This window comes from Mastacembelus armatus, chromosome 12 (assembly GCF_900324485.2).
Source record: "Mastacembelus armatus chromosome 12, fMasArm1.2, whole genome shotgun sequence".
NCBI classification, from domain to species: Eukaryota; Metazoa; Chordata; class Actinopteri; order Synbranchiformes; family Mastacembelidae; genus Mastacembelus; species Mastacembelus armatus.
In genome coordinates, this window is record NC_046644.1 from 271,043 (window position 1) to 289,248 (window position 18,206).

Here is an 18,206-nt window from a genome sequence, read left to right on the forward strand (position 1 = left end):
CCAATTTTATTCTTGATATCCATCACCCCTCTTCGTCAAATTATTAGACATTTTAAACGTGTCCTACTTTTTAGCGGATGATATCTAGTTGTATTGTTCATGGAAAGACAGAGTTTGACAGGTTAAAAGAGTTAGTGGAATGCCTTTACTGTAAGAATTGGCTAGCCAAATCACTATCTTCAACTTAATGCAGATAAAACTAAAATTCTTGTCATGGCTCCAGATGAAAAAAATTCAAACATCACACAGGTACTATCCCCTCACCACAGGCTTCCCATCAAATTTAGACCTGATTTTAAATTATTTTAAAAAAACAAGCTAGTTCTTCCTGCTCTGCTACATCCTATTCCTGCATTGTTTGAGCGCATCTTGATAGATTGTGTAGGACCTTTGCCAAAGACTATGGTAATCAGTACCTGCTCACTATTTTATGTGCAGCAACATGGTTTCCTGAAGAGGTTCCACTGCTCATCCATTAGCAATTTTTTGACAAGTTCCATAAACATCAATTTCATTACTCTGCCACTGAAAAAGAACACTAGCTTTGTTATGGTCTTTACAGGACTTTGAAGCATACTTCAGTTCCACTTGTGGTTTACACCTACCATAATGCTTTGTTTGTTCTTAAAGCAATGTACAACAACAACAGATTATGCGGTGGGTGCTGATGATTCAATTTGACATAGGAAAGGTTCTGAAAAGTCATCTTTATTAGACTTTTAGAATTTATCTCTAGTATCAGGTTACGTACCACAGGCTTTTAAGGCTGCAGTAATCAAACCCTTACTCAAAAACCGTAGTCTTGATCCAGGAGTCTTGGCTACAAAGCTGTTGCTAAGCAGCTATCTACACAGAAATGAACTATTTGAAGATTTTCAGTCAGGATTTAGAGCACATCATAGTACAGAAACAGCACTGTTAAAAGTCACCAACAATCTTCTCTTCGCCTCAGATAATGGACTCGTTTCTAGACTGCATTTGACACTATCGACCACAGACTGGAGCATGTGATTGGTATCACCAGGCAAATGGCCGCCCACACTGAGCCTGGTTCTGCTGGAGGTTTTTTCTGTCAAAGGGAGTTTTTCCTCTCCACTGTCACCAAGTGCTGCTCATAAGGGATTTGTTGGGTTTTTCTTTTTTGTAAAGTGCCTTGAGATGATTTGTATCGTGATTTGGCACTATACAAATAAAACTGAATTGAATTGAACTGAACTGAAAATATTGCTGATGCCTTCTTTCGAGGAATGGAGTAATCGAAAGTTAAGAAATCTTGGAGAAATTCTACAAGGGGAGGGGGGAGGGGATTAATCTGTGCAGACTGCCTCGATATTTGCTGTGGCGTACAGGCACTATTGTTTTGTTGTTACAATTGTGCGTGTTTTGTGAACTATTGTGACTGCTTGGACCAAGGTTCTCTTGGACCTCTGCTAGTTCTATTGTGTTGGCTTTGACGGTATTTTGCGACTTCTCTGGGTATAATTGTTTTCCCTGTTTGTTTTTTTTTACAATGACCTGTAGTTTTGTTATTGAAAGGGTTGCTTAGGCCTGTTGTTGGATTTTTCATCCTGTTTGGAAAACAGTACAAAAGCTGTACTTTTGTTTAGATGATTTTGTTTATTATATGCATTATTTCGTTTCATTGTTGGCCTTGTTTGGCTCTGTCATCATTTAAAATTGGTTTTGTAAGCTTCTACAACCTCTCTCCACTGCCTCCCCCATTCCTATCCTGACTGGCACGTAACATAAATCACCTAAGATCTTGTCATATCATGTTATGCCATACTTTATTATAATTTTTTAAAGTAAAGACTATTATCTTTTTTGTAAATTTTACCCTGTCCAGGGTGTACCCCTGCCTTCCACCCAAAAGAGAGCTCGGATAGGTTCGAGCAGATCCCCATGACCCTGGTTAAGGAATAAGCGGGGATATATAATGGATGGATGGATGTGATTTTACACATCACCCTAACAGCTGATTTCCCATATGTGAGGAAGGAGAGTGTGTTTTTACATTGCATCTTTATTTTTTGGGATGCCAGAAGAGAATGTGAGATGAATGTGACTTTTACAGGCTTTTGGGTCAGGGAACTCTTCAGTTACCTAACCAAATGAAAGTTGATTTGGGAGCAAAAGATGACAGTTTGGAAATATGTTTGTTTCTTCAACCAATACTAAAGCTCAGTTGAAGTAAATTTACACTTTCACTCTTTGTCTTGGTCCAAATGTGTGCAATTAAGGTTTTTCACATCACCATTTTTTCACAAGTCATGTGATACTTCGTTTTGGCCACAGAATAAAGTATCACATGACTCATGTCAAGTATCACATGACATCTGCAGTGTCTTTCTTGAGTGGACTTGTCATGGCTGTATTTTTGAAGAATGGGTGTTAATATTTATCATTGACAAACAGAACAGTCTGGACTTCGACCCTGTTACAACACATTCAAATCCCAGGGTACTCCACAAATATTATATGATTTGTTTAATGTACCAAAGCTACTTGTTAGCTTTAGCCACTGAAGTGACTGGGTTAACACTCTTGAAAGGCCTATATGTCTAATACAGGTATTTCATCAGTGTCAGTATTTGAGAGGTGTGGAAATAAGATCAGGCTGGTCCTGATGTCTCATCTAGATGGTAAAACAAGATATGTGGACAGACTCATACTGTTAGAGACAGAGGACCCATATCGTACCAGGTCTTGACTTTCCATTGTGTCTTGTCTGTGTTACATGTTTGGAATGACACTTGTGCTAGTACCTGCAAGAGCAGCAGATGGTCCAGACACCTCCAATATGGCAGACATTGTGATGACGAGATCTGATGACATCATGTGAAAAACCTCAGTACCAGGACATTTAAATCCACACTGCTGTGTTGGCAAATGTGACGATAGATTTAAAAACTGCAGGGATATATACAGTAGCTTGGCGTAAGTTTAATAAACAGAAGAAAAACATTATAACCTGGTGCAAAATGTTTTGATATGTATCACCTAATTGTGTGTCATAAAACAAACCATTAAAAAAAAAACACAATATATATTTTAAATGACTTACGAATTGAATGAAAGCCTTGAGTGGGTCACAATCTTCGATTTGGGAAAGGAGTTATGACACAGTTGAGAAACTGCTGTACTCACTGGACTGTGGCATCATGGAGGTGTACACCTTGGGGTCGATAGTCCCCATGGGTGGTGGCAACAGTGGGTTCGTGAAGCTCCGGAGCGGGTGGGTGGGCCGCACGCAGGCTGTTGGGATGGTCCGACCACTACCTGCCTGGGTCTCCTCGCCGGCAGCTGCTGCAACAGCAGGGGCCCCTGGGACTGGGCCGACCCCGGCAACATGCTCACCGGGTGGGGCAGTGGTACTGGAGAGCAGCAGAGGGGCCTGCTGTGGAGGAGGCTGCTGCTGGAGGAGAGGATTGTTGGAGGAATCTGAGGGCATCGCTGAAAAGGAGGGAGGAAGAGATGAAGAAAATTTGAAATTTGTTAGAGCATGAGCAGATTGGAGTAAGTGATTTGAGGTAGCTGAAGAATATAAAAAAATGGAGGGAAGGACAAAAGACAAAATATCCAATTAGTCTGAATCAGACTCATTTGTAAAGAGTGACAAAAATACCATGAAGAACTGAACACATCGAAGAAAACAAACTTCAAATGTAAGAATATTCTGCAGCAAAAGCCTAAAGAGCTTCAGTGTCTTTTTTATGTATGGTTTTTGCTTTGATGTTGGCAGTAATACCCTGAGAAAATGTGCTGCTGCTGTGTAAATTTCTACTCCTGCAGGAAGGCTGCAGGTGTGAAAATGTGTTTTAGTCAGGAATGTTAATGTAAATATTGTCTGTATAGACATTTTACTTTCTGTTTCACTACCTAAGGTCCTTACAGAGATATGGGATATAGTCCTTAAATATATGGGTCATGTTTGTCTATAATCTTTGCTTTTAGCTTGGTTTTGGTTCCATAATGGAAAAAAAACTAATTTTGTCATTTATGAGCTGAAGCGCTCATGGAACTTTAAAACCTATTTAAACTTATCTACTTTTATAACTTTAAGTGTAAAATATGAATATTTTCCTTCTGCATAGTTCTACAGGTTAACTGTTTCTTAATTGAATATGTTTTTTGCTGGTGTTTCTGTGTTAGCTGAATTTCTTCACACAGAGAGAAATTTGGTTTTATCTTTACAACGATACATGTAAGAGAAAAACAAAGAATAAGAGCTACTTCCTGCTGAAGAATAGAGGAGATAAATCTCCTCAGTGTGTACACAAACATGAGAGATGAAACAGCCACTCAGATTAGAGAGAACCCGGGAGGGTGAAAAAAAGCCAGTAATTACATGTAGAGTCAATGTGTGTTACCTAACCGAGCTGAGACAAATGGAAGAAATGAGAGGGATGGGAATGTGAAAGCCACTTGAAGACAAAAAGAACATGGGGAACATGGGGAAAGAGGAATGTCGGAAGAGAAAGAGAACAGAAGGAGTTACAGAAGTAAAACATGTTAAAAGGCCCAGGGAACCCAAAGAGAAGGGACAACACAGACAATTTATTAGATTTGTTTATGCAATGACTAAATTATTTCAATAGGATGGATACTTAAGTCAGTACTGATTGGTGTAGAGCACAACAAAATTGTTAAGAAGTGGTGGTGGTATGATGATGAAGGAGGAGAGGTAGGACCCAAATGCAGGACACAAACTAGTTTTATTTTCCCTGGATCGTCCAGGGCTAAGGCTCACAAACACAAATTATCTCCGCCACTCGGCAGAAACACAAACAGAAACACCACTCGGCGTAATGGACACAAAACCAACAAACTCTTCCTCTCACTACTGCAAACAGTGCTAACAAACCTTAGTACACTGTGCATACATGCAATGCTCCGACAAAGAACAAAGGAATACAGGGGGCATATATAGACTGACTATATATAAGGACTAATTAACACAGGTAAAACTGATCAAGCCTAATGACATAAAACCACCTAGGAACAATACACGAGGAACACAGGAAACCTACCAAAACAAAAGTCCAAGACCGGAACTCAAAAATCCACCCCCATAACAAAAATAAGATGTCATTCAACAATAAATCTTATTATTATGATATTATGTTGAATGAATGAAGAGAAATGAAATGGAAATTATAATTATCATGCAAAAATATCCTCACCATATAACTACTGGGAGACAAAGAGCAATTATGTTATGGGAGGGAATCACAAAGACACCTCAATGGACTGTTATCACCCATTCAATGGCCTGCTATCCCTTCTTATTAGACCATACTTATGGTCCCTACTCACTTACTGGAAGACACAGTAGATCGTAATCAACCCAAATAATTTTGTTGTTGTTGTTACAGTAATAAACATGGGTTGCTCCAGCATTTCATACATCCTTAGTCTTAAGCACTAAAATCACATGGTTATGTTTAGGAAAAGGGTACTATCAGCTGGCACTCAGAAGTCAAGTATGTTTCACCAGTGACCTTTCTGCTTAGGCTGCAAATAGAATAGCATACCTTCCTGACCAATATCCTCCTCTTATTTCCCCTGTTGTTTTTCTGATCATAATATCAGGGTAAAAGCCTGGATGGTTTCGTGATAGTTCTGAGACAATGAAAGATGCACCAGAGCAATAACAAAAGATAAAACAACCTGAATGGTCAATGAAGGAATAAGAAGAAATGACAGGATCTCTTTTTTCATCAGCCCCAATATAACTTCCACTCCTCCATCTTCCATTTACACTGCCTACTCATTTCCTCTCCATCACACATATATGACAACGAAACCTCATCTCCACTGTAGCGGTGATGGAAGGCTGGTTAAATGACACCTGTTTTTTTATCCTGAGCAGCTGAAAATGAGACGGGTTTTCTAAGAGCAACCTTCAGCTGGTGACTCAGTGGCTGAACGGAAATCATAACTAAGTGGTTTAGACTTATAGAAACACAGTATTTTAATGTATGTCTGAAGACAAATCCACTGGTTTTGAAGTTGAAGAACAAGATCGATTCATCCATTTTCTATGGCTTATCCTGGTAAATATAGTGATAACTGTGGACCAATCCCTGCTGAGGTGGGGTACACCATGGTTCAGACTGCAAGTCTTTCACAGGGCTGACACATGAAGACAGACATGAAGTAGAAGAGTATTGATGTATTCTATTTAAAATCTTATATCTCATATTAATCTATAATTCTGTCATTGTCCATACGGTAACATACTGTACTGCTACACAACATCCATTACATGTCTGTCTTGCTGCTCTACCTGAGCTTTCTTTAATGACCTTCACTGTCATAGTCACAATTAGTGGTCGAAGTACTCGGATCCTTTCTTTATTAAAGTACTTTGTCATTATTTATAAACTCACCTTTCTCCTTTTGTTTTGTCATTATCAATGATAAACCTCTACTGAGCTTATTGATAGGTGTAGTTTGCTTGTACTGGGAGTGAGAACAACTAATAGCCACTGAGTAGTCCGACAACATCCAAATCAACTGCTCATATGCTGTACAGGCACCTTAAAATTTGTGATATTAGGTTATATTTTGACTTAATTATCTTATTATCTGCAGTGTCTGCAGAGAAACATAGGGATTTTAACAAAAGACTGGAGATATATGAATTTAACTAAGCTTTTCTTTCAACTGGGAAGTCATTTTCATGTAATCTTCTTTCAAGTGGTCCTCAGCATAGAGACTTTGATACTTCGACTATGCTATAGAAACTTATCTTGTATTCAATCATCAGACAACATGCCACTGCATCATTTTTAAAATTTATGTTTTCTTAATTAGCTATTGAAATCTTAATTGAAGAGCTTGTGAAGAGCTTCCGTCTTGACATCAGTGGCTTCCATGTCCTCTTTTGGCCAGCTTATTATGCCAGCGGGGTATCTGATGACCGGCAGGGCGTAGGTGTTGATGGCTTGGACCTTGTTCTTCCCATTTAGCTGACTTCTTAGGACTTTCCTTAGTCTCTGTAGGTATTTGGCTGTGGCGGCTTTCCTTGCAGCTTCTTCTTGGTTCTACGGTCTCGAGTGACTGCTTTATCTACCAGTAGTTGATGTTTTGCTCCCCTGATGCCCTTACCCATTCCTTTCTGGGCCCCGCTCATGTATTGAGCCATGTGCTTACTCATCTTATGATGCCTGATAGCAGGTTCCATGTTGAGCAGAGGCAGGTTGGCTGAACTGAAGGCTGTCCTGCCTTCAGTTAGTCACTCTGGATGAGTCCCTCTCCCATATGTTTTTCCAGTATTGTTCAGTCTCCAGCCTTGGTGGGTCTGTTCTCATGTTACTACCCTGCCACTGAGAGTACACTTTGGACGGTTTGGGGGAGAACATCCTGTTTATTCTCCTTGATTCTATTTCTCTGGTGTACCTCTTCAGGCGTGTGGCCAGGGCTGTGAGTCGTTGTTTGGCAGTCTCCAGGGCCTCTGGTATAGACAGCTTGCTGTACTTCTTACCCAACTTCAAGGATCACTGTTGCCGTGGTGTATATCAGCTTGTTGGTCTCAGTGATGGTCACAGTAGGGAATGTTCGTAATGCTGCATTCACATCTTCTAGTAGACTTTCAGAGAGTACATCACTTAGTCTTGGTAATCGGCTACAGAGGTTGCAGGTGTCCATCTTACTCACGATCTCCACTCTCAGGTCTGCTGCTCTTGTGTTGAGCATGTGGGGGCTTGTTATTGGATCTTGGTACCCAACCTTGGGTGGGGATGGTATTGTTTCCCCCCAATTTTGCGTCCTGGCTCCCCCTTGCCATAGCATTTTTGTTGTATCTCTTCAATCTCCAGTTGTGATAGCAGTTGCTGTTTGCAAATGTCGGAACACTGAGCTACTAGTTGTTTTGGCCCTAGTATAGTTGGTGGCTTTCGAAGTTTCCATAGGTCCCACATCTTCTTCATGTAACCCCTATTGCTGGGGTTACTCATGTAGTAACATTCCAACAGCTCTCTATTCTCAACCCTCGTCCATGAGTGTTGTGTTCCAGTAGCCCATTTCTCATCAGGTCCCCTAGCACCTGACGCAGACCTTGTTGACCCGGCGACGTCCGAGCCGGTATGACTCCAAATGAATTCTAACCAGTTGTTCTTTTTGTGAAATGCTGTATAACATTTTCAATTTTCTGAATGCTAAAAACGTTTAAAATCTACCAATAAGAAGAGAAAAATACTCATATGTCGTGCACAGTGAGACAGTGAGTGCACAGTGAGTCCCAGTCACTCAGAACTGCTGCTCCTAGGTGGAGCCTATACCCGTGTGCAAGTGCTCTGTGGATAATTAACAATGTAATTACAGAAAATGAAAATAGTGACTTCAGCAATTTAAACAGAAAATAAAATATGGAATGCATTTATCAGATCCCAGATCAGCTCAACCACTGAATGATCAGTGTGGGCAAGAAATTATTGATCTATATGGGTGAGGGAGTAGCATAAAAAACTATGAAGAAACAAACAGGTAAAACTAGCTACAGAGACATATGCTCTTAACTAGACCCATATCTCTTTTCATCCAGCTATGGTTAACTGGCTTGTGCCATCTACAAAATCAGAATTGGGCTCTATAATTTCCATTTCCACACTACTCAACAATTTTTGTTTGCTGTTGCTTATAAGACATGTGATACATCTCTTCTGAAGGGATCTGAATCAGCCATTTCTGTGGAGTAAACTCCATTCAGTCCATCATTTAAATCGTAAATGGAGATTATACAATACACAGCTTTCATTCAAACACTTCAGAGTTCATTTTTTATTTACCCAGTCACACACAATGGTTTGGTGTCATGCTCAAGGACACTTCAACATGTGGAGAGGAGAACGTGACATTATGTGGACTATTCACGCTACTCTAGTAAACCTGAGCCACAGGCACCACACAGCTGATATTCAGATCACTTGGTCACTAAATTGACACAAAATGGTAATGAATTGATATTTCAAATACTGAAGAATAATTTCAACACAATATCTAACAAATCCTATATTGTGAGTCTTCAAGCTCTTTGTTTGGCAATGCAATCTGGGACTTGTAATTGACTTGTTATGGACACAGTCTTGTATCTGTCAGTCAGTGAAGCTCATTGTTTGCATGGCTTTAAGCTTTGCTATACAACGTTGGTCTCTCTTTTCTCTCTCTCGCATTATATCTGCCTCTTCCTACCTTGGCTTATGATGGTGATACTACAAATTAATAGTAGAGATAAACAGATATGTAGTAATAACAAATAGTAATATAGTAATTGGTATAGTCGGATAGCTAACTGTTTAAAAAACAATGACTCCCCCAGAGGTGCTATTTGAACTGGACTCTTGGCTCTATTCTTCCATGTAAACAATCCAGAAAGCTCATTTTGGTGCCATTATGAACAACTCTGACACAGAATTGGTTCACACTTGCAGCTTCAGTGCGTATAGGCTGGACAATTAAATATCTCTGTGATGCACAGGAAAAAAACTGCCTCCATCTAAACTGTTTTTTAGGCTTTTTAAAAACAAATGTAAACTAAAATATTTTTATATGGCTTTAATGACAACTCCACTTAGTGCAGCGTTGGTTTTGTTTGCTTGTTAAAGAATAAGAAACTAAATATACTAGCTCACCTCCACTTGGTACTGTACTGTAATAGTAAACTTGAACACTCCAAATGAGTACTGTAATCACAGTCCCACTTCAGAGTGAGGTAATAGCTTAACTTTACAAATACACATCACATCGTGCTTAGTGCAGCATTATAGAAAAATGTGACGGGCGAACTCACTGTATTGTGTAGTGTTTATTTCCTAGGTGTTGTATCAAGCTGGTAGTATTGAACGTAGCTCTGGTACTACTGCTTTATGAAATACTCATGTTGCAGGCATTGACAGGCTTTATGCACAGAAAGAATGCACTTTTTTAATCCAAGCAAACTGCACAACTGTAACACCCTCCTATGTGGTCTATCTAAAAAAAAGTTAGAAATCCATTACAGATGGTTCAGAACTAGAACCATTTTCATTTTCATTTTCTAATTTAAAATATTTCCACACTGCAGACATTTTAGTCACGTTGTGCTGCAAATTGTACTTTTTTTTCAAGGCACCTGTGTGACAGCTTACTTAAAACAAGGACCTAGGTTTGGTTCAGCAAAGGTGATACTAATCAGATATGGTCTTTACAATCAGAAAAATAAAAAGATTCAACCACATTCTACCACACTTTCTATTGCCTGGTGGCCTAGTGCTGCAGCACTGTATATACTGGTCAGGTGTATTTTTTAATGGTGGCATTACTTGGTAAGTGTCTTTTTGTATAGTAGCATCAGAAATATCAGTGGCAGTATTATTGCAGTACCTGGTGTGTATCCTCTGTCTAGGGTCAGGCTGGGGAATGGCATTGGCCTCAGGCTGAACTTGTTGTGTGTGAAGCTGCAGGAAGGTGAAGGCAGAATACCAGGATACTGAGAGGAGTCCAGAGTCGGCACTGGGATAGCACTGACCACCGCTAAAACAGAGGGACAATACAGTCAGTAAACCAGTCTGTGATGTTGCAGACAAACGTAGAAAATATCAGAAGTCAGGAGTGACCACCACTGAAATAAATGGTCAAAACTGTCATTAACCAGGCTGCAACAGCACTGACAACACACAAACAGATAGACCTGTAATGTCTGACAGAAACTGACAGATCTGTAAGAAATCATATAGAAGCATGCAGCATAATAAAGTCCATTAGTCTTGTGACACTGGCACGATTGGTTAATGGTTACGCAGACTCATTACAGGGACACATATGGTTTATAAGCAGAACAGAAACATCTGTAAGGCTGGAATAAAAATGTTCCACAGAATAAACTGTCATACAGTATCAACCCACCCAAGGAGTCAGATACAGGCAGTAAAGCAGTGAATACAGTAAGTTTAGCAGTCAGCCAGAGCAGAGAGCAGCTGTAAAGACAATGTAAAGCAGTCAGAAAGACAAAGTTCATGTTGTGATTTTGAGATGTAACTGCAGGGAGTACACTGCCTCAGGCACACAAGACACACACATGTTGGTCTTATTGTTGTTGTGATGACATTCATTGACACAATGCATTTCCTAGACACTAAATATAACCTTAACCATCACAACAAAATGTCTAACCCAACCCTTAACCTAATCCTAAACTAAACCTGCTTCTAATTTTAGCCCTGAAACTAAATATTACATGAGGTTCAAAACACCCTCACAATAATCCTGTTATATATACATATGCATATACACAGTGGATTCCTGGCCATCCTGGAATACACTGACCATCCCCTTCACAACATCCTGATGGACCAGAGAAGCAGCTGCAGTCACCTCACTGAGCTGAAGGACTGAATAATACAGGAGAACGTTCATCTCCACTGCTATCAGGCTCTACAGCACATTAGACACTGTCTACTTTCACTACTGACTGACTAATTAACTACAAGACTACATGAATTTACCATTACCGAATAGTAAAGCTTATCTTACAGTATCTCATCTTATCTGTTCTAGTTCTGAACCATCTGTAATGAATTTCTAACTTTTTTTTAGATAGACCACATAGGAGGGTGTTACAGTTGTGCAGTTTGCTTGGATTAAAAAAGTGCATTCTTTCTGTGCATAAAGCCTGTCAAGTGCACTTGATGCAACTGTGCCGGCAGTGGGGTTCAATCACATCTCACCACCACTTTACCTTCTGCAGGTGTCCCCGGTCCTGGAGCTGTATATTGCTGATGTGCAGTTACTGGCCCCACCAACCTGCAGTGTCTATTTGTTGTTTATTGTTGCTGTTCTTTTCTCTCTAATCTATCCACTCACCCCAACCAGTCTAGGCAGATGGCCGCCCAAACTGAGCCTGATTCTGCTGGAGGTTTCTTCTGTTAAAGGGAGTTTATACAAATAAAGGGCACTATACAAATAAAATTGAATTGAATTGAATTGACTTTCATTCTGATTTTGTTACTGTCTAAGTATTTATAATATTCTTTACATATCACATGTCAATAAAGCTTTTTCATCTGAATTCTAACTAACAGACAGAGAACTAACAGTCTGGAAAAAGCAGACTTTTTCTCTGCCCCCTGTTTCCTTTTGTTTTGAACCATGAGTGCTACCTAATTCTATTAATCACTGATCTATGGCTGTATTGATTATAAACCATTGATAATTTGGACAAAGCAAGGCTGTGATCAGCAGCTTTGTGGGCTGTGTGTGCGTGAGTCTGTTGTTTAATGTATTTGTGCTATGATCATTTAAAAAGAAACAGGATTTGATTACAGCAATGAGAAGACAAGAGATGGGCAAGTCTGATCAATGCAGTTATTGATTGAGAATATTGATGACTTTGCTGCATTCAGGCAGCAAGCTACAGGTTAATGAAAGTTTGTGGGTGTGTGTGTGGCAGAGAGCAGTACAGACAACACAAGGTGACATACAGAGAGAGAGAGATGAAGACTTTCTGGCTTTGGAATTTCCAAGACACACAGATTAATCTAACACAAACATTAGAAAACAAATGAAAAAGATGAATGAATAGAGAAAAAGGCAGAACGTGCTTTAATAGGATGGTAAAAGAAAGATGGTAAAAATGACAGACAACTGTAGGAAGAGGAAGGGAAAAAAGAAAGCTTCAGTAAAAGCAAAAAAACATACTGTAAAAACCAGATAGTGAGGATTAAGTGAAACAAACTGATATGAAATAGAGACAGAGAGAAAAAAACAAGACCAGAGACACATAGAGATAAAAACAGAAGATCAAGAGATCAGTACTGTAGGTCTGTTGTCTGCAGAGCAGAGATGTGGCAGCAGCATAAAAATGTGAAGAAGCCTCGAGCTGCTTCACAGGAAACAAAGACATAAACTAAGACAGAAACAGTGCAGACCCTGCAGGAATTTCAGAATTAACAAATATTCAACTAACCCCACATTATCTCTAACAGGCCGCAATTCTGTCAAATCCTCACAGTATTTCAGCAATAACAAAAAAAGTCAAATCAGACAAACATTTAACGTTTTCTTCCTCTTTATGATCTTGTATGTTTTCTTATTACTGGAGGTATCAATCATTATCTTTATTGAGGTAATTAAACTAAAAATAAATAATTAATTAATCATTAATCATTAATCAATACTAACCTAATACTAACCTAATTAAAGAAAAATGAACAATTTAAACATTATTATTATATTTCACTTAATCCGAATAATGTCATTTGTTGATCATTTTACAGTGAGTGAAAAATATTGATTGAATGTTTTCACTTATTTTGACAGGACTACATTTTTGGGACTATCCTTCTTCTTCTTCCTTTCATCACTGTTCCAAAGTTCCAATGTTGTTAATTAGAAGGAAGAAGAAGAAGAAGAAGTACTTTATTAATCCCCAAGGGGAAATTAAATTGTTACAGCAGTTATTCTCATTTAAAGTTATAAAATTAAATATGATTTAAATTATATAAATTGATAGTAATTAATAAAGTAATTAATAAAGTAATAAAGCAATTAACTTGTATGTAGAAAAGTAATAAAGTAATTATTTGTTTTTGGGGGTTTGTGTGTGTGTGTGTGTGTGTGTGTGTGTGTGTGTGTGTGTGTGTGTGTATGTGTGTGTGTGCATGCATGCATGTGTATGTGGTGTGTGTGTGTGTGTGTGTTATTGTTTATATTATGGAATTATAGAGTCTTATGACCGTGGACACAAAAGACTTCCTGAATCTCTAAGTCTTGGTTTTAGGAGGAATTAGTCTGTGGCTGAATGAACTTCCCATTCGCCACAGTTCCTCATGAAGTGGGTGGGCAGGATTGTCCAGTATGGAGTTAATTTTGTCCACCATCCTCCTCTCTGCCACAGCCTCCAGACTGTCCATTTCCAGTCCAACAACAGGTTTTTGCCTCCCTGATCAACTTGTTTAGTTTGTTGGCCTCACCAGCCTTGATGCCACCTCCCCAGCACACAACTGCAAAGAACAGTGCACTCGCTACTACAGACTGATAGAACGTCTTCAGTAGCTTGTTGCACACGCCAAAGGAACAGAATTTCCTGAGGAAGAACAGTCTTGCATCTGTATTGTTTGACCAGTCTGGTTTGTTGTTAATGTGGACTCCAAGGTATTTGTAGGAGTCCACAATCTCTACTTCGTCTCCAAGGATGGAGACTGGGGTTTTCCTGCTCCACCTGAAGTTCACCACCAGTTCTCTGGTTTTCTTAATATTGAGCTTTAGACAGTTGTTGTCACACCAATCAACAAAGCTTTTTATCAAGTGTCTGTATTCCTCATCGTTATCATTATTGGTGCATCCAATGATTGAAGAGTCATCAGAGAACTTCTGGAGGTGACAGGTTTCTGAGTTGTATCGGAAGTCTGAGGTGTAGAGTGTAAACAGGAATGGTGCCAGTACAGTTCCTTGGGGTGCACCAGTGCTGCTCATCACCACATCAGATATGCAGCCATCTAAGCGTACAAACTGTGGCCGCCCAGTGAGGTAGTCTTTGATCCACTCCACCATGTCTGCGGGAACTTCCATATCCTGCATCTTCACACTTAGCAGGTGGGGCTGAATAGTGTTGAATGCACTTGAAAAGTCAAAGAACATGACTCTCACAGTGTTGGCCTGCCTCTCCAGATGGAAGTATGCTCTGTGCATTAAGAAGATGATGGCATCGTCCACTCCGATGTGTTCCTGATATGCAAACTGCAGAGGGTCCACTTGAGACCTCAGGTGTTGCAGGACCAGTCTCTCAAACACTTTCATGACATGTGATGTTAGCGCTACTGGTCTGAAATCACTAAGGGTACTGGGACGGCCTCTTTTTGGTAATGGGACAATACAGGCAGTTTTCCATAACTTAGGCACCTTTTTGAGCCTCAGAGAGAGGTTGAAGAGTCTCTAAAAAACCTCTGCAAGCTGTCCAGCACACACCTTAAGTACTCTGGGACTGATCTCATCTGGTCCTTTTGCTTTGTTGGTCTTTAGTTTAGCTAGTTCATTCCTCACCTGTTCTGTGGCAAAGGCTGGGCCTGTGTATTGTGTTGATGAGGAGTCAGATGATGAGGGCAGGGGAGGAGGTATTGGAGGTGTGGTATACTTCAATGTTGTATGGCTGCTGATAGAGGAGATGGCATCAGTGGGCAATGGGGAGGCAGCATTGGCAGAGATGTTGGGTGGAGGGATGTGAAGACACCCCAAGGCATCAGCTAAGGTGGTGGAGGGAGGAGAGATGGTGTGTGAGGACACTGGGTCGGAGTAAGAAGCAGAGGTGGTGTCAAATCTATTAAAGAACAGGTTAAGTTCATTAGCAAACTTTGAGTCTCCTTCCACAGCAGTGCGTGACTTCTTATAGCCAGTCATTATTAACACCAGTTGATGGTATAATGGATGATTATGACACTGCCAGTTTGTATTCATGAATGAAACATGAATGCTTTTAACCACTGTACAAAACCTTCAGTTCATATTTCAGTATAGCATAAATTAAAAAAAGCTGAAATTCTGGAAGTACTGTAACAAACCCCAAGCCCTAGATGAGGAGGAAGAAAACAATCATAACAGAAACTTTAAAGGATAAAAAAATAGAATTGAGGACAGGTCAGTGTGTTGGCAGACTAAGCCTAAAGGATTTTCCTGTTTCACTGCGACCTACATACCCCACACAATGTCTCACACACACACACGCACGCACGCACACACACACGCACGCACGCACGCACACACACACACACACACACACACACACACACACACACACACACACACACATATTTATGTAAATACACAGGAGTGCTTGTGACATGATAGAAAAAATGATCAGTCACCAACTGACTCACCCTAGCCACAAATAACCACATGATGTTGTAACGTTCCTGTTAAAAGTGCAGTAACTTCACTTTGCCATAACTGCAGTAAACAACAACATGACTGAAGAAAAATAGAAAAACAGGAGAAATGGGCACAGAAATCCTTAAAGACATGCTGACAGATGAAGTGTGGAGTGATTACAATATGAAACTTTCAACTCAGTTCTGTGACTGAGCACACACACTCCACAGAGACAGACTGAGAGAAGCAAGTAATTAGATGTACTGCTTCTGCTACAGACTGAAAAGTGGTTGATATATGTAATGGTGTCATTGAGGCTGCAGATGTTCGACATCAGTTTACAGCTGCAACCACCATGAGCTTGGACCTGACAGGGGATGTTCATGTTCAGGAGATGAGGGAAGTATGACAGAACTGGTGTTGGGTTGCTAACATGACTGTAGAGTCAAAAAGGACGATGAAGTTGATGAGGGTGATGGAGATAACATCAGGCAGGGCTTGACAAGTGTCCAGGGGGGCGTTGCATAGCTGAGTGGACTGTGATGTAGTTAAAGGGTGTGTGATGGAAATGATAGAATAGTGTGATAGTATGGCAGCACTGGAGAGGATTAGACTGAGCTTTTGGGGATATGATGGAGCTGAGAAGGTCCAGTCTTTCCTTCACTGATTGTAATGTACACTACCAGTCATAAGTATGGACACACTTGAATTGAACGAGAAAGTGTGTCCAAACTTTTGACTGGTACTGTAAATATATTATATGTGATTATGTTTAATATTAAGCAGATTTAGTTGTATCAGTTCAGGTTCAGTTCAATATAAAATCAAGTATTGTTTCAATCCAAGTGAATACAGCCTGTACTCATGAAACAAATACAATTCATTCTTTTTACAGCAAAAGTGACCAAATCTGTTCATATTGTTAAATGTTATTTTTTTGTTTCCAACATTCAGCAAGTTTTAATTGATTCCATGCCTTTTATTATTGGGGGTTTTAAGGGCATCTATTTTAATTTGTTGCATAGTTTGGTGTGACATATTTTATCAAGTGTTACAGTACATATAGCGATTCATTATTAATATTAACACCAACTGATCGTAAAGGCTTCCAAAGCATTGACACCTTGTCCTATAAAATAATCATCCCTCTAAGACAAGTTGTCATTTATGTTTAAAAATTACTTCATGTCTGAAGTTTACCGGTTTGGGTCAAGAACCAATTAGATGTGAGAGAACCTGAACTTTTTCAGGCTTGGGGCTTATGGCCTTGTTTCTATGACAACAGCTAAAAAACAAATCAATGTTATCCACGTATAAAGAAAAGGTGCTGATGTCTATGCCCCTAGACCATTCAAGTACACCATACACTGCTTTCCGCACACCCGCCGGCCTGTTCCAGTTTACGATGATGCCGTTCGGACTGCATGGAGCGCCGGCTACCTTTCAGCGACTGATGGACAGTGTCCTGCAAGACTGTGAGGAGTCCAGCGCAGTTTACTTAGATGATATAGTGGTCTTTAGTAATAATTGGACAGAACATATCAACAACCTGAGAAAGGTCCTGGGTAAAATCCAGAATGCAGGAGTAACCCTTACCCTGGCAAGTGTGAATGGGCCAGAGAAGAAACCGGGTACCTGGGATACCAACTGGGAAGAGGAGAGGTGCGACCCCGAATGGATAAGATTGGGGCTACCCAAAAGTGCCCTTGTCCTCGAACCAAGAAGGAAGTGCGGTCCTTCCTGGGTCTGGTTGGTTGGTACCGAAGATTTGTTCCCCAGTTCGCAACAATCGCTGCACCTCTCACTGCTCTTACGACTAAGAACCAGAGGAACCCGGTGATCTGGACTGAAGAATGCCAAGTTGCCTTTTCTACCCTGAAAACCTGCCTGTGTTCCTCTCCAGTACTGGGTACCCTTGATTTCACTAAACGGTTCCGGATGAGGGAAATCAGCCTCAGAAATCAGCCTGGGAGCAGTGCTCATCCAGGGGGACCCAAACGAAGAGCAACCCATCTTATATTATTGCTAACCAGAGAGTCACGGTATTCTGCAGTGGAGAAGGAGGGGCTCGCCATCAAATGGGCTCTTGAAAGTCTCCGGTACTATCTCTTGGGTCGAGAATTTGACCTGGAGACGGACCACTGTGCCCTCACCTTGATTAATGTGTTACTTACGTGTGTTGCTTGGTTGCGAGTCCAAAGGAATCATCATTTTGCCACGTGTTCCCCTCCTGGCAGCTAGGGAGCGCTCTAGAGTGGAGATACTGCTTGACGCCTCGTCACCATCCGCTCCTGGAGCATTACAACATTCATCCATGTTTCAAACATTTTAAAATGTACATTAAGAAAATGAACTCTGTGAAC

At 40.3% G+C, this 18,206-nt stretch overlaps 1 protein-coding gene across 1 annotated transcript in view; it reads right to left on the reverse strand.

The window, feature by feature from the left end:
• Nucleotides 1-18,206, reverse strand: part of LOC113124673 (netrin receptor DCC-like) — a 131,271-nt gene that overhangs the window by 39,694 nt on the left and 73,371 nt on the right. Inside the window, exons 18-21 of the mRNA XM_026297722.1 lie at nt 18,018-18,134; nt 10,366-10,515; nt 3,148-3,453; nt 2,766-2,825 (exon numbers count right to left, since the gene is read on the reverse strand). Of these exons, the coding sequence (XP_026153507.1) occupies nt 2,766-2,825; nt 3,148-3,453; nt 10,366-10,515; nt 18,018-18,134 (633 nt within the window). The remainder of the gene's footprint in view (nt 1-2,765; nt 2,826-3,147; nt 3,454-10,365; nt 10,516-18,017; nt 18,135-18,206) is intronic.